General features: G+C 50.9%; 2 protein-coding genes across 6 annotated transcripts in view; one reads left to right on the plus strand and one right to left on the minus strand.

The window, feature by feature from the left end:
- The window catches only part of LOC110505940 (probable N-acetyltransferase camello), a 669,337-nt gene that overhangs the window by 337,370 nt on the left and 307,469 nt on the right, over positions 1–24,498 (plus strand). The gene's annotated exons all lie outside the window — the stretch shown is intronic.
- znf106a (zinc finger protein 106a) overlaps positions 1–24,498 on the minus strand; it is a 62,417-nt gene that overhangs the window by 28,809 nt on the left and 9,110 nt on the right. For all 5 annotated transcript variants that reach the window (XM_036963091.1, XM_036963092.1, XM_036963090.1 and 2 more), the window contains exons 4-11: positions 18,575–18,769; positions 7,211–9,988; positions 4,959–5,515; positions 4,059–4,213; positions 3,683–3,743; positions 3,172–3,513; positions 2,221–3,058; positions 404–453 (exon numbers count right to left, since the gene is read on the minus strand). In XM_036963091.1, the coding sequence (XP_036818986.1) occupies positions 404–453; positions 2,221–3,058; positions 3,172–3,513; positions 3,683–3,743; positions 4,059–4,213; positions 4,959–5,515; positions 7,211–9,988; positions 18,575–18,769 (4,976 nt within the window). The remainder of the gene's footprint in view (positions 1–403; positions 454–2,220; positions 3,059–3,171; positions 3,514–3,682; positions 3,744–4,058; positions 4,214–4,958; positions 5,516–7,210; positions 9,989–18,574; positions 18,770–24,498) is intronic.

A 24,498-nucleotide genomic window follows, 5' to 3' on the forward strand; every position in this document is an offset into this window, starting at 1 on the left:
AGTGAGAGGACTCATCCATTTGTTTCGGTAAACATACATATGATTTATCACAGGCCATAGCCATGCTGTCTGTCTAGTTCAAGACCAAACAGCACGAGGGTCTGGGTACTGGAACTAAATCAGGTCCAATGGACTATTCTGGTCTGGTGAAAGCGTCTGGATCTAGCCTATCCCACCTGAGCATGTGAGATCATGTGACCTACCTGAGGAAGTCTTGGACCAGTGTGAGATCATGTGACCTCCCTGAGGAAGTCTTGGACCAGTGTGAGATCATGTGACCTACCTGAGGACGTCTTGGACCAGTGTGAGATCATGTGACCTCCCTGAGGAAGTCTTGGACCAGTGTGAGATAATGTGACCTCACTGAGGAAGTCTTGGACCAGTGTGAGATCATGTGACCTACCTGAGGAAGTCTTGGACAGCTTGACAGATGTCGGGGGAAGCTGGACTTCACTGTAGGAGGAGGAGCAGACAGGACAGACACGTCAAGAATGAGAAACAGAACCTTTTAGCCTAATCTATAGCCTTTTAGCCTAATCTATAGCCTTTTAGCCTATAGACTTTTAGCCTAATCTATAGCCGTTTAGCCTATAGCCTAATCTATAGCCTTTTAGCCTAATCTATAGCCTTTTAGCCTTTAGCCTAATCTATAGCCTTCTAGCCTAATCTATATCCTTTTAGCCTTTAGCCTAATCTATAGCCTTTTAGCCTATAGCCTAATCTATAGCCTTTTAGCCTATAGCCTAATCTACAGCCTTTTAGCCTATAGCCTAATCTACAGCCTTTTAGCCTCATCTATAGCCTTTTAGCCTATAGACTTTTAGCCTAATCTATAGCCTTTTAGCCTATAGACTTTTAGCCTAATCTATAGCCTTTTAGCCTATAGCCTAATCTATAGCCTTTTAGCCTATGCTATAGCGGAACTAGGACCTAATTATTGGCACCACAGAGCTAGACCTAATTATTGGCACCACAGAGCTAGACCTAATTATTGGCACCACAGAGCTAGGACCTAATTATTGGCACCAAGGAACTAGGACCTAATTATTGGCACCACGGAACTAGGACCTAATTATTGGCACCACGGAACTAGGACCTAATTATTGGCACCACAGAGCTAAGACCGAGCTATTGGCACCACGGAGCTAAGACCTAGTTATTGGCACCACAGAGCTAAGACCGAGCTATTGGCACCACGGAGCTAAGACCTAATTATTGGCACCACGGAGCTAAGATCTAATTATTGGCACCACGGAACTAGGACTTGCACAGCCTTTGGCCAAGATAACTGGAGACAAAAGCTTATTGTAAACCATCAATGAGCTTGCTGTGTGTTTTGCGTGCTCAGAGCACGGTAGCAAAGATTTTTTCTAACTAAGCCAAGATAGACCACAGCCTGTCGTTTCTAATGGGAGAAAATTAATCATAGTGGGTAGAACAAACAAGGAGGTAGGCAGAGCCAAGCACGAGCTGGTGAGATCCTATTGGCGTGTTCTAGCACGTATATTTCCATTTGAGAACGCCTACTCTGTGAAGTGGGCGTGTGCAATAACTCAATTCACCTTTGAACTCCTTCTAAACGACACCATTTAAAAAATAAATAAATAAAACTTTGGCAAAGGGTGAAGTCTACAATACACAGTCCACTCTTAACAGTTCTATAACTCTATGGAGATCAAATGTTTCATAGATGAAGCAAAATGCCAGGCAAAATGTTTTGGGGGCGGCAGGGTACCCTAGTGGTTAGAGACATGGACCAGTAAGGAAGTCCAACGGAAGGAAGGTCGCAAGTTCAAAACCCCCGAGCTGACAAGGTCGTTCTGCCCCCTGAACAAGGCAGTTCCCAGGCCGTCATTGACAAATAAGAATTTGTTCTTAACTGACTTGCCTAGTTAAATAAAGGTAACATTTTTTAAAAAATACAAAAAATAAGAGCAGTGTGATGCTGAAGATCGTGCCAAGTTGCAGCAAGCTCACTGATGGCTACAAGAAGCGTTTGTCTGCAGTTATTTCAGCCAAAGTTTGTTTAACCAAGTACTAGATTAGCGGTACCAAAAATAAAATTGTTTCTGACAATGTTGAAAATACAATAACACTTTTTTTATTTATTATTATTTTAAAATTCAACTTATTTTAGAAGAAAAAATAGGGAATTATCTGAGAAAAGTGTCAAGATGCCAATATATCTGTCCAGACCTGTACATGACATATCACTCTCACCTCTTGCCTACAGAGCTACCATCCATCTCGCTTGTGGAGGTCACCTCATTGCAGGCCAGCTTCTGGGGCTCCGTCTTCAGTGTGTCTGGGGCTGGGGGTGAGACAGCGGGCTGTGGCCGGGGGCAGATGTCCACGTCTCCATCCTCTGGACCCGAGGTGTCAATGGTGACCACCTCACCTGGAGCTGCCTGGGGGAGCACGACCATCTCCAGAGAGGAGTCGGAGTCCTCCTGCCTCTCCTCGGGTCTCGTGGCTGGAGACCCCGGTGGTCCTGGACGCTCTCCCCTGTCCTCTGATGTTCCAGGCGGGCTGGACGTGGAGGAGGATGTGATGACCTGGGGCCGGCTTCCGCCGTTGGGTTTCCTGCGGGTTCCGAGGAGTCTGACGGGTCGGGAGATGGTAGTCTCCGCTTCCAGTTCTGTGTCGCTGTTGTCAAGCTGTTGCTCCTCCCCCTTGGCCTTCCTCAGCACCCTCTTCTTCTTCAACTTCCTCACGCGCTTTATGGTCTTCACCTCCGCCTGAGGCGGCACGTTGGACGGAGCGAGGGACAGAGGAAGGACGGGGGAGGTTTCTAGGTCCTGGACCCCGGATCTGGAGCTCTTGCGGCTGGATGAGCCCGACAGTGGGGCTGGGTGGGGCTTGAAGTTACCCCTGTCTTCCGTGGAAACCTGAACACCCCTCTCTCCCGACTGGACCAGGCCTGGTGAACCTGCCGAGGGGTCCTTCCATTCTGCACATGCTCCTACGGGTAGACTGCTGCCCTCTTGAGAGAGCTCTCTGCTGACTCTGTGACGCTCAGACTTCCTCCCTCGGACCGGTTGGAAGCTGGCGGCACAATCTAAGAAAAGAGAGAACGAGAGAAAACGGCAGATTAAATTCAGGCCATTTCTGAGTGAATGTTTACCAGTGTGTGTGTGTGTGTGTGTGTGTGTGTGTGGTGACAGGCCATACCTGCGTGAGGGGCTGTAGGGATGGGCGTGGGCTCTGACGTGGTGCTGTGAGAGCCGTGGTGAACGGTCACTGCGCTCTCCGCATCCTCCGTCTTAGTGGTCACCCCACCCGGGGACAGGGGCTCCTGCTTGATAACTACGGACTGCGTGATAGGCTGGGGGTGGGTCTGGTGGCTAGGGGACAGGGAGGGGGGCGTGGAGCAGGGGGGCAGGTAGAGGGGAACCTGGTTGGGACTGGCGACAGGGGGTTCTGTTAGAGGCGACAGCAGGGAGGGGGGCATCTCTAAAGGCATCTCCTCTTCACAGCTCTTCACTCTGGGCAGGGAAAGGCTCTCAACACCACCTGAGACACACACCAAGAGTCAAAACAGAACCGATGAAAAGCCGTTACCCATATTTCAGATAGTGAGAAAAGACAAGATGTCACATCCACACCAGACTTATTTTTAAAAAAAGAGAGAGAGAGTGCTCATTTAGTTGACACAAAATCATCAGTTAAAGCCTTGGTTTACCTTGTATCCCTTGGAGCAACTCAATACGCTTCCTTCTGAGAGTACTCATCTCCATGGAAACCTGAGAGACCGTCCAAAACAATAACATGATGGATGGGTTAAAGTTCCTTATTTATCATGTTGTCATCGTGGACTTCTGGGTAATTTCTGTCTGGGGTTCTACAGCTGTACCTTCCTCTTTCTTTACCAAATGATTGGGGGGGACACACACTGACAAGGACTTCCTGGTTGTCCCCAACAGCTCATACCACATGATGGGGGACACACACTGACAAGGACTTCCTGGTTGTCACTCGGGGATTAAGAATGTCATTTTTGAACTGAAATGAATGTAATCTGACAGGACCAGTGTAGGCTGGGCTGGGAGGTGTAGTACCTGCTGTTTGACCACTAGAAGGCGCTGGACCTCCATGTAGGCAGCCTGTAGAGCAGCCCTGGCCTGGATCAGGCTGTTGTCGACCCCTTGTAGAGACCGGCTCAGATCCTCCTCTCTCAGAGACACAGCAAGGAGATGGTCCACCTGTAGACGCTCTGAAGGACAATAAAATGATGGTTTACTGAGTGACAAATTAATACCTGGCCTGAACAGTGACCATCTCAGACACCATAGTAACAGTTACTACAGTAACAGGATGTTCACCCATTGTCCTGTTGTCCTAGAGGGGTTACTACAGTAACAGGATGTTCACCCGGTGTCCTGTTGTCCTAGAGGGGTTACTACAGTAACAGGATGTTCACCAGTGTCCTGCTGTCCTAGAGGGGTTACCATAGTAACAGTTACTACAGTAACAGGATGTTCACCGGTGTCCTGCTGTCCTAGAGGGGTTACCATAGTAACAGTTACTACAGTAACAGGATGTTCACCAGTGTCCTGCTGTCCTAGAGGGGTTACCATAGTAACAGTTACTACAGTAACAGGATGTTCACCGGTGTCCTGCTGTTCTAGAGGGGTTACCACAGTAACAGTTACTACAGTAACAGGATGTTCACCAGTGTCCTGCTGTCCTAGAGGGGTTACTACAGTAACAGGATGTTCATCCAGTGTCCTGTTGTCCTAGAGGGGTTACTACAGTAACAGGATGTTCACCAGTGTCCTGCTGTTCTAGAGGGGTTACCATAGTAACAGTTACTACAGTAACAGGATGATCACCAGTGTCCTGCTGTCCTAGAGGGGTTACCATAGTAACAGTTACTACAGTAACAGGATGTTCACCAGTGTCCTGCTGTCCTAGAGGGGTTACCATAGTAACAGTTACTACAGTAACAGGATGTTCACCTTTTTTGGACTTGACCTTCATTCTTTTATTCTTCCTCTCTGAATGAGGGATTTCAGGACATGCAATGTCCCCAGCAGCACGTCGTTTCATCCTGGCTCCCTGCGTGTCGGTCTGCTCCGTCCCCGAGCTGCTGTCCCCTATCACGGAGTCAGGTCTCGGCTCGACCCCTGGGGGCCCCTCTGGTAGTGGCCCCTGTACTTCTCTCTGTGCTCTGTCTTCACACGGTGTAGCCTCCACTTTAGGCTGCTGGAGGTCTCTGAATAACGAGGAGCTTTGCTGGTCTGAGCTGCATCTTACTTCCCTTCCAGCCCCATCTCCGGGTGCCCTCTCTCCTGGCATCGCCTGACCAGGGGTCTGACCTCCGAAGAGAGAGGAGAGGTTGGCGGTCGAGCGGTCTGGAGCCACGCTACTCTCCGAGAGGCTGCGTTTGCGAGGAGTCACTGGGGCGAAGGCGGGTCCAGAGTCTCCGAGGCCGAAGAGGGTCTCCCACTGAAACCCCTCGGCCAGAGGAACGTCTTCCCCCTCCTGGTCACAGGACACCATCTCGATGCCAAACCTGATAAGACGAGACAGGATACATCTCATGTTCAGCCATACATTACCACCAACTCCACATACATTTAACATGACTGCCAGGACACATGCACTTTTAAAAAAGGTCCCAGATCTCTCTAAGTGCTTTTGTCATTGTCAAGCCAAACTATTTTTTGGGGCATTATGGACTCCATAAGGAGTTGGCAAGAGATGAGAAACAGACTGGCACCTAGCCTACTGTTAAAAGGCAAGGGGCTATACACTCATTGGCCAGTTTATTAGGTACACCATCTGGTACCGGCTCCGACTCCACCATTTGCCTCCAGAACATCCGGAATTATTCGAGGCATGGAACACATTGCTCAATTGGTATCAAGGGGACTTAACGTGTGCCAGGAATAACATTCCCCACACCGTTGCACCACCAGCCAGTACCGTTGACACCAGGCAGGATGGACTGTTAGGAGGGGAACCCGGTAGTCTGCTGCAATAGCCCCTTCAGTGACGAATTGTGCTTTTCGTGATGTCGTTCTGCACACCACTGTTAGGTACTACGTTATTAGTGGTCTGTTTGTGGGCCGCCTGATTGGCTTGTACCGTTCTGGCCGTTCTCCTTGGACATCTCTCGTCAACGAGAGAGGACGTTCCTGTTCCTAGGCCGTCATTGAAAATAAGAATTTGTTCTTAACTGACTTGCCTAGTTAAATAAAAGGTAAAAAAATAAAAACAAGCTGTTTTCACCCACAGGACCGCAGCTGACCGGATGTTGTTTTTGTTGTCGAGCAGTCGTTCTCGATAAACTGTTGACACCCGTGCGTGATATGAGATACTGGATCTGACACGCCTGGTACTGTCGATCCTACCACGCCGAACGTCGCTTTGGGTCACTCGTTCTGCCCATTCTAAAGTTCAATCCAACAGTAACTGAATGCCTCGATGCCTGTCTGCCGGCTTTATATAGCAAGCCACGGACACGAGACTCACTGTCTGTAGGAGCAAACCATTTTCCGTGAAACGGGGTGGCCACTGAGTGCACTGAGGCCACTGAGTGCATGTACCAAGCATCAGAGTAGCAGTGCTAATCTAGGATCAGGTACCCCTTTATCTCTATAATTACTATACAAAACATTAGGAACACCTTCCTAGTATTGAGTTGCACCCCCCCTTTTCCCCTCAGAGCAGCCTCAATTCGTCAGGGACATGAACTCTACAAGGTGTCTAAAGCGTTCCACAGGGATGCTGGCCCCATGTTGTCTCCAATGCTTCCCACAGTTGTGTCAAGTTGGCTGGATGTCCTTTGGGTGGGTGGACCATTCTTGATACACACGGGAAACTGTTGAGTGTGAAAAACCCAGCAGCGTTGCAGTTCTTGACACAATAACCCGTAACCCGTTGAAAGTCACAAATCTTTTGTCTTGTCCGTTTCACCCTCTGAATGACACACGAACACAATCCACCCCTCAATTGTCTCAAGGTTTAAAAAGCCTACTTTAACCACCTGTCTCCTACCTTTCATCTACACTGATTTGAAGTGGATTTAACAAGTGACATCATTAAGGGATCATACATTTCACCTGGATTCACCTGGTCAGTCTACGTCATGGAAAGAGCTCAGTGTATATTACCATCTAAAAGGCTAAACTGGTCCTAGAGCAGAACTCCCACACGAGATGCGTTATGCATCCTGCTGCAGGTCATTCTCCAGATGACCGCTCACCTGGGCATGCCTTTCCCCTGCTGCTGCTTCTTCCTGTGGACTTCCTGGTACACCTGGTCCCAGTTGACACAGCGTCGTGACCCCGACGAACTGATGAGCTGTCTTAGCGTTGGCTTCAGCCCCAAATCCTTCTCCGCCTCCCCTCTCCTCGTCCCGCTCACGTTCCTGATTCGCCGGGCTATGTTCAGATTGGGCTCGTGGCTGCCGCTCTTGGTCTTGGAGCCGATGTGTCGGGTGAGGTCCCTCTTTAGGCCGAGGGGCAGGGTGGGTTTGGTCTGGGTGGAGCCTGAGGAGGGGTCAGAGGTCGTGTGGAGGTCAAGGTTAGGGTCGATGGTTCTCAAGGGGTCACTGTCTGACCATAGACCTGCGTCTGCTACTTCCATGGCCTCCTCTCCAGCCACCAGGCCCCTCGCCTCCTCCCTCTCCCCCACCGCCTCCTCCCTGGGAGAGAGAGAGAGCACAGCCCCCTCTGGGGACTCCATGGTGGAAGTGCTGACCTGGACAGACTGAACAGACATGTGGTTGTCTGAGGGAGACGTCACAAACTCCATCATGGTCTCTAAAGGCTCAGTAGCAGCAGCTCTGTCCTCAGCTGGGTTAGCTCTGCTGCTAGCTCTGTCCTCAGCTGGGTTAGCTCTGCTGCTAGCTCTGTCCTCAGCTGGGTTAGCTCTGCTGCTAGCTCTGTCCTCAGCTGGGTTAGCTCTGCTGCTAGCTCTGTCCTCAGCTGGGTTAGCTCTGCTGCTAGCTCTGTCCTCAGCTGGGTTAGCTCTGCTGCTAGCTCTGTCCTCAGCTGGGTTAGCTCTGCTGCTAGCTCTATCCTCAGCTGGGTTAGCTCTGTCCTCAGCTGGGTTAGCTCTGCTGCTAGCTCTGTCCTGTCTGGTCTGTCTAGACGACTTCCCTCTCTTCTGTCTGTTGTCGTCAGCGACCGTAACGCCAGCAGAGCTCTCCACCTGTTGTTGTTCCTCGATGTGTAGCACCATCTTCCTGTCCTTTTTCTCCATCCTATGGTCGTTGGACACTGCCTTCTGTCCCTCGGTCCTGTTGTTAACAGCAGACAGCTCCACGGAGCTCCTCTTGTCTAGCAGTGTCTCCTTGGCTCTCCTCAGCATCTCGGTCAGCAGCTGCTCCTGGTCCTGCTGGGGTGATTTTGATCCCTGCCCCCTCCCCAAATCCTGGCTTCTGTGTCTGGACAACCTAGGCTGGTCCGAGTCCTGGCTGGAGGCTCGGCTCAGCTGGGTCCTGGGGGTGGTAGAGGGGCTAGGGCTGGAGGCCCTACTGAGGTGGGTCTTGGGGTTGGAGGTTAGATTGAGGGTGGGGCTGGAGGCCCTACTGAGGTGGGTCTTGGGGCTGGAAGTTAGGTTGAGGGTGGGGCTGGAGGCCCTACTGAGGTGGGTCTTGGGGCTGGAAGTTAGGGTGGGGCTGGGGCTGGAGGCCCTACTGAGGTGGGTCTTGGGGCTGGAAGTTAGGTTGAGGGTGGGGCTGGAGGCCCTACCCAGGTGGGTCTTGAGGCTGGTAGTCGAAGAGGAGGACAGGCCTTTCTCAAGGCACTCTGATGGTTTAGCTGCCCTCCGTCTGGTGGAGGTGGACCCAGAGGAAGAGGAGGAGGTTTGTCTGTCTGTCCTCAAACTATTGCTGTTATCACTGCTACTGATCCTTGTAGAGATGTCTCTAAGCTTCCTGGGTTCCCTCCCTTCTACACTATGATCAGGAGACCTCTGCTGCTGGGCTGCTCTCTGCTGGCCTGCTCGCAGGTCCTGTCTGGATTGAGTCGGCTTCAGACCCGAGGAGCGGTGGAGGTCCAGCGTTATGTCACGTCTGGGCCTCAGATCCACATCTCTGCCCTGGCCCAAGGGGGTCTGGAAGGTTGGGGGAGGAGGAGGACCCTTTGGGTGCTTCTCTGAGGGTTGAGGATGAGGGTGAGTCTCCTTATGGGACGGATAAGGGGACCAGCGACAGGCCTTGTCTAGTTTAGGATTACTACCGAACGCCTTGGGCCCCAAGCCACTTTTACGATCGTGTTCTGCTCCACCGGCTGGCCCTTCCTGGGCCATGTTCTGGTGTCCACTCTTCCGGCCGTCATCCTGCGGTTCGAAGTGAGCGTATCTGTGTAGCTGGTCGAAGGACCCGACCGGATCCAGCTGGTCGCTGGCGAAGTCCATCCTGTGAAGAGACTCCGTGCTGCTCGGCCCTTCCGTCATGACACGGTCAGCGAGCACACCAGGAAGTCCGTGACCCCCTCTGCTGCTGCCGTATAGACCGGTAGCACCTCCTCCTCCGCTGTTCTGCTGCCAGGGTTCCCTCCCTCCGCTCTGCTGCTGTGCTGGGGGATGGAGATACTCCTCCTGCTGCCATCTCCTATTGGTTCCCTCCCTGCTGTGCAGGCTGCCACTGCCTCTCTGTCCGGCGCTCCACTTGTAGACGTTGGGTGGTTCCTGGGCGTGCCAGGTGGCACTGCGGCCCTGTTTCCTGTCGTACCAGTTGAACCTGATGTCCTCCTGGGTCTCCCAGGGACCTCGACACCCGGCGGGGGTAGAGCTGCAGTCCCAGCCCCCCTGCTCCTGCCAGGCGGGACCCTTGCATTTTCGAGGTGGTGGTGGTGGTGGTGTTGGAGGGGTTTTGTTGGGGTATCTCCAGTCCCACAACGCCCCCTTCTGGCAGAAGTACTGCCGTGCGTCACTCCACTTCTGGATCTGTTGCTGCCGCTTCCTACTCTCCTCTTCCTCTCTCCTCTGCGCCTCCTCCTCTCTGGCACGCTTTGCTGCAGCCTCCTCCTCCCTCCTGGAGACACGAGAGAAAACACACGCGTCAAAACCACTCACAGCTCCCGTTCATCTGACTGGCATGCACTTTTACACTGCAGTTCTACCGTCTGTCCTGAATCAGCCCTAGTCTACGGAGCCTTCATGATATAACCTACTGTAACATCCTTCATAGACCTAGCCTAAGGGGCCTTCATGATATAACCTAATGTAACAGCCTTCATAGACCTAGTCTACAGAGCCTTCATGATATAACCTACTGTAACATCCTTCATAGACCTAGTCTATGGAGCCTTCATGATATAACCTACTGTAACAGCCTTCATAGACCTAGTCTACGGAGCCTTCATGATATAAACTACTGTAACAGCCTTCATATATAACCTACTGTAAGAGCCTTCATGATATAACCTACTGTAACAGCCTTCATAGACCTAGTCTACGGAGCCTTCATGATATAACCTACTGTAACAGCCTTCATATATAACCTACTGTAACATCCTTCATAGACCTAGTCTACGGAGCCTTCATGATATAACCTACTGTAACATCCTTCATAGACCTAGTCTATGGAGCCTTCATGATATAACCTACTGTAACATCCTTCATAGACCTAGTCTACGGAGCCTTCATGATATAACCTACTGTAACATCCTTCATAGACCTAGTCTACGGGGCCTTCATGATATAACCTACTGTAACATCCTTCATAGACCTAGTCTACGGAGCCTTCATGATATAACCTACTGTAACATCCTTCATAGACCTAGTCTACGGAGCCTTCATGATATAACCGACTAACATCCTTCATAGACCTAGTCTACGGAGCCTTCATGATATAACCTACTGTAACAGCCTTCATATATAACCTACTGTAACATCCTTCATAGACCTAGTCTACGGGGCCTTCATGATATAACCGACTAACATCCTTCATAGACCTAGTCTATGGAGCCTTCATGATATAACCTACTGTAACAGCCTTCATAGACCTAGCCTACGGGGCCTTCATGATATAACCTACTGTAACATCCTTCATAGACCTAGTCTACGGAGCCTTCATGATATAACCTACTGTAACATCCTTCATAGACCTAGTCTACGGAGCCTTCATGATATAACCTACTGTAACAGCCTTCATAGACCTAGTCTACGGAGCCTTCATGATATAACCTACTGTAACATCCTTCATAGACCTAGTCTAGTCATGATATAACATACTGTAACAGCCTTCATATATAACCTACTGTAACATCCTTCATAGACCTAGTCTACGGAGCCTTCATGACATAACCTACTGTAACATCCTTCATAGACCTAGTCTACGGAGCCTTCATGACATAACCTACTGTAACATCATTCATAGACCTAGTCTACGGAGCCTTCATGACATAACCTACTGTAACATCAATCTTAGACCAAGTCTACAAAGCCTTCATGATATAACCTACTGTAACAGCCTTCATATATAACCTACTGTAACATCCTTCATAGACCTAGTCTACGGAGCCTTCATGATATAACCTACTGTAACAGCCTTCATATATAACCTACTGTAAGAGCCTTCATGATATAACCTACTGTAACAGCCTTCATAGACCTAGTCTACGGAGCCTTCATGATATAACCTACTGTAACATCCTTCATAGACCTAGTCTATGGAGCCTTCATGATATAACCTACTGTAACAGCCTTCATATATAACCTACTGTAACATCCTTCATAGACCTAGTCTACAGAGCCTTCATGATATAACCTACTGTAACAGCCTTCATATATAACCTACTGTAACATCCTTCATAGACCTAGTCTACGGAGCCTTCATGATATAACCTACTGTAACAGCCTTCATAGACCTAGTCTACGGGGCCTTCATGATATAACCTACTGTAACAGCCTTCATATATAACCTACTGTAAGAGCCTTCATGATATAACCTACTGTAACAGCCTTCATATATAACCTACTGTAACATCCTTCATAGACCTAGTCTACAGAGCCTTCATGATATAACCTACTGTAACAGCCTTCATATATAACCTACAGTAACATCCTTCATAGACCTAGTCTACGGAGCCTTCATGATATAACCTACTGTAACAGCCTTCATATATAACCTACTGTAAGAGCCTTCATGATATAACCTACTGTAACAGCATTCATAGACCTAGTCTACGGAGCCTTCATGATATAACCTACTGTAACATCCTTCATAGACCTAGTCTATGGAGCCTTCATGATATAACCTACTGTAACAGCCTTCATATATAACCTACTGTAACATCCTTCATAGACCTAGTCTACAGAGCCTTCATGATATAACCTACTGTAACAGCCTTCATAGACCTAGTCTAGAGGCCTTCATGATATAACCTACTGTAACAGCCTTCATATATAACCTACTGTAACATCCTTCATAGACCTAGTCTACGGAGCCTTCATGATATAACCTACTGTAACAGCCTTCATATATAACCTACTGTAACAGCATTCATAGACCTAGTCTACGGAGCCTTCATGATATAACCTACTGTAACATCCTTCATAGACCTAGTCTATGGAGCCTTCATGATATAACCTACTGTAACAGCCTTCATATATAACCTACTGTAACATCCTTCATAGACCTAGTCTACGGAGCCTTCATGATATAACCTACTGTAACAGCCTTCATAGACCTAGTCTACGGAGCCTTCATGATATAACCTACTGTAACAGCCTTCATAGACCTAGTCTACGGAGCCTTCATGATATAACCTACTGTAACAGCCTTCATATATAACCTACTGTAAGAGCCTTCATGATATAACCTACTGTAACAGCCTTCATAGACCTAGTCTACGGAGCCTTCATGATATAACCTACTGTAACAGCCTTCATATATAACCTACTGTAAGAGCCTTCATGATATAACCTACTGTAACAGCATTCATAGACCTAGTCTACGGAGCCTTCATGATATAACCTACTGTAACATCCTTCATAGACCTAGTCTATGGAGCCTTCATGATATAACCTACTGTAACAGCCTTCATATATAACCTACTGTAACATCCTTCATAGACCTAGTCTACGGAGCCTTCATGATATAACCTACTGTAACAGCCTTCATAGACCTAGTCTACGGAGCCTTCATGATATAACCTACTGTAACATCCTTCATAGACCTAGTCTAGAGGCCTTCATGATATAACCTACTGTAACAGCCTTCATATATAACCTACTGTAAGAGCCTTCATGATATAACCTACTGTAACAGCCTTCATAGACCTAGTCTACGGAGCCTTCATGATATAACCTACTGTAACATCCTTCATAGACCTAGTCTACGGAGCCTTCATGATATAACCTACTGTAACATCCTTCATAGACCTAGTCTATGGAGCCTTCATGATATAACCTACTGTAACAGCCTTCATATATAACCTACTGTAACATCCTTCATAGACCTAGTCTACGGAGCCTTCATGATATAACCTACTGTAACAGCCTTCATAGACCTAGTCTACGGAGCCTTCATGATATAACCTACTGTAACATCCTTCATAGACCTAGTCTAGAGGCCTTCATGATATAACCTACTGTAACAGCCTTCATATATAACCTACTGTAAGAGCCTTCATGATATAACCTACTGTAACAGCCTTCATAGACCTAGTCTACGGAGCCTTCATGATATAACCTACTGTAACATCCTTCATAGACCTAGTCTACGGAGCCTTCATGATATAACCTACTGTAACATCCTTCATAGACCTAGTCTACGGAGCCTTCATGATATAACCTACTGTAACATCCTTCATAGACCTAGTCTACGGAGCCTTCATGATATAACCTACTGTAACATCCTTCATAGACCTAGTCTACGGAGCCTTCATGATATAACTACAAGCTACTCATTTATTCGACTATACACAACAAACCATTATATTAATCTGACTACACACAACAAGCTATTCTCTTAATCTGACTACACACAACAAACCATTCTATTAATCTGACTACACACAACAAACCATTCTATTAATCTGACTACACACAAACTATTCTATTAATCTGACTACACACAACAAACCATTCTATTAATCTGACTACACACAACAAGCTATTCTATTAATCTGACTACACACAACAAACCATTATATTAATCTGACTACACACAACAAGCTATTCTCTTAATCTGACTACACACAACAAACCATTCTATTAATCTGACTACACACAAACTATTCTATTAATCTGACTACACACAACAAACCATTCTATTAATCTGACTACACACAACAAGCTATTCTATTAATCTGACTACACACAACAAACCATTATATTAATCTGACTACACACAACAAGCTATTCTATTAATCTGACTACACACAACAAGCTATTCTATTAAATCTGACTACACACAACAAACCATTCTATTAATCTGACTACACACAACAAACCATTCTATTAATCTGACTACACACAACAAGCCATTCTATTAATCTGACTACACACAACAAGCTATTCTATTAATCTGACTACACACAACAAACCATTCTATTAATCTAACTATACACAACAAGCTATTCTATTAATCTGACTACACACAAACTATTCTATTAATCTGACTACACACAACAAGCTATTCTATTAATCTGACTACACACAACAAACAATTCTATTAATCTGACTACACACAACAAGCTATTCTATTAATCTGACTACACAAAACAAGCCATTCTATTAATCTGACTACACACAACAAACCATTCTATTAATCTGACTACACACAGCAAACAATATTATTGTGTGCATGTAACCATACAAATCGTGACATTTGAAAGTCTGCCTAGGAACAATATCTATTTCCCCCAGTGGTCTGCTGAGTTCTGGCACGGCCCTCCTTGTGCCCCTGGGGTTGAATTCCAAACAGCACCCTACTTCCTTTGACCAGGTTCCAGTGCACTATAAAGAATAACGTGGCATTTGGGACAGGCTCCTGCCCAGAGTGTTAAACTCCACGAGGTCTGCGGCCCGGGCAGAAGGTCTGTCATATGACACGGGGACAGGGACAGCTGCAAGCCCTCTGCTGCTGGTGACAATCATCACACACACACACACACACACACACAACTGTTCTAGTTGGACAAGCCTCAAACATCCATCTTAAGACCCATTTCAGTTTCCACTGAAAGCCCTTCCTTTAACCTAGGGCAGGGTTCCCCAACTGGTGGCCCACGGCCCAATTTTGGCCCACGGGTGGTTTTATTTTAGTTTTCTGAGCCCCAAAAAATTGTAAAGAAGACTAAAAACACCAGGAAACCAGCTCCAAGTTATTTGAATTTTGGAAATGTGTTTCCTAAGTATTCACACACATAATTAGCTTGTGGTGTGTGGTAGAGATACTCTTAACCTGGCCTGATGACTCCTGGCTGTCCCCAGTCCACCTGGCCGTGCTGCTGCTCCAGTTTCAACTGTTCTGCCTGCGGCTATGGAACCTTGACCTGTTCACCGGATGTGCTACCTGTCCCAGACCTGCTGTTTTCAACTCTCTAGAGACAGCAGGAGTGGTAGAGATACTCTTAATGACATTTACTCCTGAGGTGCTGACTTGCTGCACCCTCTACAACCACTGTGATTATTATTATTTGACCCTGCTGGTCATCTTTGACCGTTTGAACATCTTGGCCATGTTCTGTTATAATCTCCACCCGGCACAGCCAGAAGAGGACTGGCTGTGGGCCAGATATAAAGGTCAAAGGTCTATAACATGTAGGTCAGATATACAGGTCAAATGTCAATAACATGTGGGCCAGATATAAAGGTCAAAGGTCAATAACATGTAGGTCAGATATACGGGTCAAAGGTCAATAACATGTGGGCCAGATATAAAGGTCAAAGGTCTATGGAAGGCTGGTGTGTTTTCCAACCGAACATCCTACCACCACTATCTGTGACTCAGACCTCTCTTCAGAAAGATTAAGCCCGTGATCCTGGCAGACCGTGATCCTGGCAGACCGTGATCCTGGCAGACCGTGATCCTGGCAGACCGTGATCCTGGCAGACCGTGATCCTGGCTGCAGAGTTTCTGGTGCAATGCAGATACTGAGTGACACAGCATACATTCTATAGGTAGCATTCAGTGCTATTATTATCTATCAATATTATCAATATCTTTATAATCAGATATCATTATCATCCATTACTAAGTTGAGATGCCCCAAAACCAACTATATATGTCCCACTCCTATACATGAGGCCAGTGAGAGGACAGTGTCCCACTCCTATACATGAGGACGGTGTCCCACTCCTATACATGAGGACGGTGTCCCACTCCTATACATGAGGACAGTGAGAGGATGGATTCCCACTCCAATACATGAGGCCAGTGAGAGGATGGTGTCCCACTCCTATACATGAGGACAGTGAGAGGATGGATTCCCACTCCTATACATGAGGCCAATGAGAGGATGGATTCCCACTCCTATACATGAGGACAGTGAGAGGATGGATTCCCACTCCAATACATGAGGCCAGTGAGAGGATGGATTCCCACTCCTATACATGAGGCCAGTGAGAGGATGGATTCCCACTCCTATACATGAGGACAGTGAGAGGATGGATTCCCACTCCTATACATGAGGACAGTGAGAGGATGGATTCCCACTCCTATACATGAGGACAGTGAGAGGATGGATTCCCACTCCTATACATGAAGACAGTGAGAGGATGGATTCCCACTCCTATACATGAGGACAGTGAGAGGATGGATTCCCACTCCTATACATGAGGACAGTGAGAGGATGGATTCCCACTCCAATACATGAGGCCAGTGAGAGGATGGTGTCCCACTCCTATACATGAGGACAGTGAGAGGATGGATTCCCACTCCTATACATGAGGCCAATGAGAGGATGGATTCCCACTCCTATACATGAGGCCAGTGAGAGGATGGATTCCCACTCCTATACTTGAGGACAGTGAGAGGATGGATTCCCACTCCAATACATGAGGCCAGTGAGAGGATGGATTCCCACTCCTATACATGAGGCCAGTGAGAGGATGGATTCCCACTCCTATACATGAGGACAGTGAGAGGATGGATTCCCACTCCTATACATGAGGACAGTGAGAGGATGGATTCCCACTCCTATACATGAGGACAGTGAGAGGATGGATTCCCACTCCTATACATGAGGACAGTGAGAGGATGGATTCCCACTCCTATACATGAGGACAATGTGTCCCACTCCTATACATGAGGACACGGTGTCCCACTCCTATACATGAGGACGGTGTCCCACTCCTATACATGAGGACGGTGTCCCACTCCTATACATGAGGACGGTGTCCCACTCCTATACATGAGGACGGTGTCCCACTCCTATACATGAGGACGGTGTCCCACTCCTATACATGAGGACGGTGTCCCACTCCTATACATGAGGACGGTGTCCCACTCCTATACATGAGGACGGTGTCCCACTCCTATACATGAGGACGGTGTCCCACTCCTATACATGAGGACGGTGTCCCACTCCTATACATGAGGACGGTGTCCCACTCCTATACATGAGGACGGTGTCCCACTCCTATACATGAGGACGGTGTCCCACTCCTATACATGAGGACGGTGTCCCACTCCTATACATGAGGACAGTGAGAGGATGGATTCCCACTCCAATACATGAGGCCAGTGAGAGGATGGATTCTGTGAACACTCTTTCTAGAAGCCATAGAGGACATGATGTGGAATGTGATCAAGCTGGAGTGAGTGAGAGGGTGCGGTGACTGTAATGCTTTTTTTAGTATGTAACCCTGGCACACAACCCCTCCCTCCCTCTCTCTCTCTCTCTCTCTCTCTCTCTGCCCTGGACTCCCTGACACCCTCCCTCCCTCTCTGCCCTGGACTCTGACACACGACCCCCCCCCTCCCTCTCTCTCTCCCCCTCTCTGCCCTGGACTCCCTGACACCCTCCCTCCCTCTCTGCCCTGGACTCCCTGGCACACGACCCCACCCCCCCCTCCCTCCCTCTCTCTCTCTCTCTGCCCTGGACTCCCTGACACAAGACCCCACCTCCCTCTCTCTGCCCTGGACTCTGACACACGACCCCTCCCTCCCTCCCTCTCTGCCCTGGACTCTCTGACACACGACCCCTCCCTTCCCCAACCCTGGGCTCTATGAGCAGCAACCATAGAGATAAAAAAAAAATAAGGTCTCCTCTTTGTAACGGTGCCATTTTATGGCGTCTGTGACAGGACGATGCCTTATATTCCACCTAAGAGTCCTCTTTCTACGTCTATGAGCAGCAGTATGGTTCACGTCACAGCTAAATGAGAAGAGTGACCCGAAACCATGACACCTAATATGTGACTATACATGGTCCACTAGTCCAGAACACACAGACCCAAACATCATGATAAACATCGTGATAATTAACATTATGATCAGACCATTGAGAAGTTCTCAGCTCTCGTTCTAAAAGGGGGGTTTCCCCAATCCAGGAACACATGTTCTCTATTCAAAATCATCGAGAGTTTAGCAGACAGACAAACAAATACATGAGAGGAGAAGAAAATAAAAAAAGCAACCCCCCCCCCCCCCCCTCCTCTCTCTTACCTGATCACTTCCTTCCGGGTCTCGATCAATTTGATCAGATCCTTGTCGAAGTACTCCTCTTCCTGGTCGTTCCCGGCACCCTCGCGTTCCGCCGTCTCCACGCGCTGCTTGTGCACCCTGCTGGATATGTGGTTGGCGTAGTCCGTTAGACTCACCACGGTCACCCGGCACACCGGGCACTCGTGGCCACAGTCCCTGGGGAGGGAAGGGGACAGCGGGCGCTCAATAACCCCCTCTGGCATGGTGATGTGCGCTTCTACTCACAACTGGTCTGGTCTCCCTGTTCGTCTGCAGATCACTTGGACAATACCGGCGGCTCTAGGTTTAAGGAATTATTCAATTATTTTTAAAAAGGAAAGGAGAGTACTCAACAATCCTTATTAAGATAAAACACTCTTCCCGTTTCTTTTGTTCTTCAGAGATCAGGAGGCAAAATTACATATTATTTTCGGTCATTTTAAGATATATATATTTTTTTTTAAAAGGAGTTAAGATCAGCTGGTTAAGTCTTCGTGAACATCTTCGAGGCTTCTAGTTGTTTCCAGCGGGCCGGTGGCGGCAGTTTTGGCGGGGGATGGGAGGCTCGTGTGTCGTCGGTAACATGGTAACATTTACCCCACGATACACACTACACAGCCATCCAGACAGCTGACGGTGCACGGTCGAGCGGTGGCCGATGTGGAGACAGGCAGGGAGGGACGGCAGCCTCAGCCTAGCACGCTGCTGCTGTCGTGGTGGTAGTCCACTGTGCTCAGCCAGCCTCTCTCTATTTCTGCTATGCACCTCAGATAACATCCCCCCCCCCCCCACCCTCCTCCCCTCCCACTTCATCCTACTGAATACCCAACTGTGGAGCTGCTTAGCCTGTGAACCAATCATGAGGCTGGTTGTAACCGGAGCCGTGGCCAAGTAACAGCTGTAGATAATTCACCACAGAAGTGTGCATCCTATATGGTACCCTAAAACGCTACATAGTGCACTAGTGTTGATCAGAGCCCTCTATAGGTGAATAGGGTTCTATTTAGGACACCTACACAAACTTCTCCCTGTAGAAGGGCTGAGAGGTACCATGACTTCATTGGCTAGGGGTTCAAACCTCTCAGAAAACTCGGCTCCCTGACGTTCCGTTAACTCATTGATAAGGTTCAGGGGGGGGTTGATTTAGAAGTGTACTGTTTTGTCTTGTGCAAAAGTACAAAGGGCACAAAGACCCCCCCCCCCCCCCCCCCCCTCTCAAAAAAACAATGGGTTCAATAATGTAATCAGTGAATCAATACAAGCTATATCTTTGCATATAGTCTCATCAAAATGTGTTTTTCATAGGTTTGCAATTCTCACTTGATCAAAAACAAAGTGGGGGGGAGGGGTAATGTCTGCATGTCCATTTTACTGTCAATGACAAAGACGTTAATTAATCTTCAATAAAGGAACAATATTTTAAAGTCTTAAGAAAGAGTTACCTCTCAACTAGACTAGGAACTCATGATAATATAATACACTTATTCATCTTAGAACAAATGTTAAATTGTAACACATTCCCCTCTCCTTTCCGCTAGATGTTAGTTAAGAGCCTCTCCTTTCCCCTAGATGTTAGTTAAGAGCCTCTCCTTTCCCCTAGATGTTAGTTAAGAGCCTCTCCTTTCCCCTAGATGTTAGTTAAGAGCCTCTCCTTTCCCCTAGATGTTAGTTAAGAGCCTCTCTTTTCCCCTAGATGTTAGTTAAGAGCCTCTCCTTTCCCCTAGATGTTAGTTAAGAGCCTCCTTTCCCCTAGATGTTAGTTAAGAGCCTCCCCCCTAGATGTTAGTTAAGAGCCTCTCCTTTCCCCTAGACGTTCGTTAAGAGCCTCCCCCCTAGATGTTAGTTAAGAGCCTCTCCTTTCCCCTAGACGTTCGTTAAGAGCCTCCCCCCTAGATGTTAGTTAAGAGCCTGCTGCGGTCACATATTTCAGTAATCTCCAGGACAGTCACTTGAAATAGTTGCAGAGTGCCGACTGCGTCCCACATGACAACCCGTCTCCCATTTAGTGCACTTCTTTTGACCAAGGCCTAAAGGACTATAGTCAAAAGTAGTGCACTATGTAGGGAATAGGGTGCCATTAGGGATTTAACCGCAATCCGTCGTTCCAGTCAGCTGGTCGTCAGTAGGTCGGGGCCTGTTGCTCCAGTCAGTCGGTCATCAGTTGGTCGGGGCCTGTTGCTCCAGTCAGTCGGTCGGGGCCTGTTGCTCCAGTCAGTCGGTCATCAGTCGGCCGGGGCCTGTTGCTCCAGCCTGTTGCTCCAGTCAGTCGGCCGGGGCCTGTTGCTCCAGTCAGTCGTCCGGGGCCTGTTGCTCCAGTCAGTCGGCCGGGGCCTGTTGCTCCAGTCAGTCGGCCGGGGCCTGTTGCTCCAGTCAGTCGGCCGGGGCCTGTTGCTCCAGTCAGTCGGCCGGGGCCTGTTGCTCCAGTCAGTCGGCCGGGGCCTGTTGTTCCAGTCAGTCGGCCGGGGCCTGTTGTTCCAGTCAGTCGGCCGGGGCCTGTTGTTCCAGTCAGTCGGCCGGGGCCTGTTGCCCCAGTCAGTCGGCCGGGGCCTGTTGCTCCAGTCAGTCGGCCGGGGCCTGTTGCTCCAGTCAGTCGGCCGGGGCCTGTTGCTCCAGTCAGTCGGCCGGGGCCTGTTGCTCCAGTCAGTCGGCCGGGGCCTGTTGCTCCAGTCAGTCGGCCGGGGCCTGTTGCTCCAGTCAGTCGGCCGGGGCCTGTTGCTCCAGTCAGTCGGCCGGGGCCTGTTGCTCCAGTCAGTCGGCCGGGGCCTGTTGCTCCAGTCAGTCGGTCGGGGCCTGTTGCTCCAGTCAGTCGGCCGGGGCCTGTTGCTCCAGTCAGTCGGCCGGGGCCTGTTGCTCCAGTCAGTCGGTCGGGGCCTGTTGGTCCAGTCAGTCGGTCGGGGCCTGTTGCTCCAGTCAGTCGGTCGGGGCCTGTTGCTCCAGTCAGTCGGCCGGGGCCTGTTGTTCCAGTCAGTCGGTCGGGGCCTGTTGTTCCAGTCAGTCGGTCATCAGTCGGCCGGGGCCTGTTGCTCCAGCCTGTTGCTCCAGTCAGTCGGTCATCAGTCGGTCGGGGCCTGTTGCTCCAGTCAGTCGGTCATCAGTCGGCCGGGGCCTGTTGCTCCAGCCTGTTACTCCAGTCAGTCGGCCGGGGCCTGTTGCTCCAGTCAGTCGGCCGGGGCCTGTTGTTCCAGTCAGTCGGCCGGGGCCTGTTGCTCCAGTCAGTCGGTCGGGGCCTGTTGCTCCAGTCAGTCGGTCGGGGCCTGTTGCTCCAGTCAGTCGGTCGGGGCCTGTTGCTCCAGTCAGTCGGTCGGGGCCTGTTGCTCCAGTCAGTCGGTCGGGGCCTGTTGCTCCAGTCAGTCGGTCGGGGCCTGTTGCTCCAGTCAGTCGGTCGGGGCCTGTTGCTCCAGTCAGTCGGTCGGGGCCTGTTGCTCCAGTCAGTCGGTCGGGGCCTGTTGCTCCAGTCAGTCGGTCGGGGCCTGTTGCTCCAGTCAGTCGGTCGGGGCCTGTTGCTCCAGTCAGTCGGTCGGGGCCTGTTGCTCCAGTCAGTCGGTCGGGGCCTGTTGCTCCAGTCAGTCGGTCGGGGCCTGTTGCTCCAGTCAGTCGGTCGGGGCCTGTTGCTCCAGTCAGTCGGTCGGGGCCTGTTGCTCCAGTCAGTCGGTCGGGGCCTGTTGCTCCAGTCAGTCGGTCGGGGCCTGTTGCTCCAGTCAGTCGGTCGGGGCCTGTTGCTCCAGTCAGTCGGCCGGGGCCTGTTGCTCCAGTCAGTCGGCCGGGGCCTGTTGCTCCAGTCAGTCGGCCGGGGCCTGTTGCTCCAGTCAGTCGGTCGGGGCCTGTTGTTCCAGTCAGTCGGTCGGGGCCTGTTGCTCCAGTCAGTCGGCCGGGGCCTGTTGCTCCAGTCAGTCGGCCGGGGCCTGTTGTTCCAGTCAGTCGGCCGGGGCCTGTTGTTCCAGTCAGTCGGCCGGGGCCTGTTGTTCCAGTCAGTCGGCCGGGGCCTGTTGTTCCAGTCAGTCGGCCGGGGCCTGTTGTTCCAGTCAGTCGGTCGGGGCCTGTTGCTCCAGTCAGTCGGTCGGGGCCTGTTGCTCCAGTCAGTCGGTCGGGGCCTGTTGCTCCAGTCAGTCGGTCGGGGCCTGTTGCTCCAGTCAGTCGGTCGGGGCCTGTTGCTCCAGTCAGTCGGTCGGGGCCTGTTGCTCCAGTCAGTCGGTCGGGGCCTGTTGCTCCAGTCAGTCGGTCGGGGCCTGTTGCTCCAGTCAGTCGGTCGGGGCCTGTTGCTCCAGTCAGTCGGCCGGGGCCTGTTGCTCCAGTCAGTCGGTCGGGGCCTGTTGCTCCAGTCAGTCGGCCGGGGCCTGTTGCTCCAGTCAGTCGGCCGGGGCCTGTTGCTCCAGTCAGTCGGTCGGGGCCTGTTGTTCCAGTCAGTCGGTCGGGGCCTGTTGCTCCAGTCAGTCGGCCGGGGCCTGTTGTTCCAGTCAGTCGGCCGGGGCCTGTTGTTCCAGTCAGTCGGCCGGGGCCTGTTGTTCCAGTCAGTCGGCCGGGGCCTGTTGTTCCAGTCAGTCGGCCGGGGCCTGTTGCTCCAGCCTGTTACTCCAGTCAGTCGGCCGGGGCCTGTTGCTCCAGTCAGTCGGCCGGGGCCTGTTGTTCCAGTCAGTCGGCCGGGGCCTGTTGCTCCAGTCAGTCGGTCGGGGCCTGTTGCTCCAGTCAGTCGGTCGGGGCCTGTTGCTCCAGTCAGTCGGTCGGGGCCTGTTGCTCCAGTCAGTCGGTCGGGGCCTGTTGCTCCAGTCAGTCGGTCGGGGCCTGTTGCTCCAGTCAGTCGGTCGGGGCCTGTTGCTCCAGTCAGTCGGTCGGGGCCTGTTGCTCCAGTCAGTCGGTCGGGGCCTGTTGCTCCAGTCAGTCGGTCGGGGCCTGTTGCTCCAGTCAGTCGGTCGGGGCCTGTTGCTCCAGTCAGTCGGTCGGGGCCTGTTGCTCCAGTCAGTCGGTCGGGGCCTGTTGCTCCAGTCAGTCGGTCGGGGCCTGTTGCTCCAGTCAGTCGGCCGGGGCCTGTTGCTCCAGTCAGTCGGCCGGGGCCTGTTGCTCCAGTCAGTCGGTCGGGGCCTGTTGTTCCAGTCAGTCGGTCGGGGCCTGTTGTTCCAGTCAGTCGGTCGGGGCCTGTTGCTCCAGTCAGTCGGCCGGGGCCTGTTGTTCCAGTCAGTCGGCCGGGGCCTGTTGTTCCAGTCAGTCGGCCGGGGCCTGTTGTTCCAGTCAGTCGGCCGGGGCCTGTTGTTCCAGTCAGTCGGCCGGGGCCTGTTGTTCCAGTCAGTCGGCCGGGGCCTGTTGTTCCAGTCAGTTGGTCGGGGCCTGTTGCTCCAGTCAGTTGGTCGGGGCCTGTTGCTCCAGTCAGTCGGTCATCAGTTGGTCGGGGCCTGTTGCTCCAGTCAGTCGGTCATCAGTCGGCCGGGGCCTGTTGCTCCAGCCTGTTACTCCAGTCAGTCGGCCGGGGCCTGTTGCTCCAGTCAGTCGGCCGGGGCCTGTTGCTCCAGTCAGTCGGCCGGGGCCTGTTGCTCCAGTCAGTTGGTCTGTGCCTGTTGCTCCAGTCAGTTGGTCGGGGCCTGTTGCTCCAGTCAGTTGGTCGGGGCCTGTTGCTCCAGTCAGTTGGTCGGGGCCTGTTGCTCCAGTCAGTTGGTCATCAGTTGGTTGGGGCCTGTTGCTCCAGTCAGTCGGTCGGGGCCTGTTGCTCCAGCCTGTTACTCCAATCAGTCGGCCGGGGCCTGTTGCTCCAGCCTGTTGCTCCAGTCAGTCGGCCGGGGCCTGTTGCTCCAGTCAGTTGGTCGGGGCCTGTTGTTCCAGTCAGTCGGTCGGGGCCTGTTGTTCCAGTCAGTCGGTCGGGGCCTGTTGCTCCAGTCAGTCGGTCAGGGCCTGTTGCTCCAGTCAGTTGGTCATCAGTC

The sequence above is a fragment of the Oncorhynchus mykiss genome, chromosome 25, assembly GCF_013265735.2.
Source record: "Oncorhynchus mykiss isolate Arlee chromosome 25, USDA_OmykA_1.1, whole genome shotgun sequence".
Classification (NCBI taxonomy): Eukaryota; Metazoa; Chordata; class Actinopteri; order Salmoniformes; family Salmonidae; genus Oncorhynchus; species Oncorhynchus mykiss.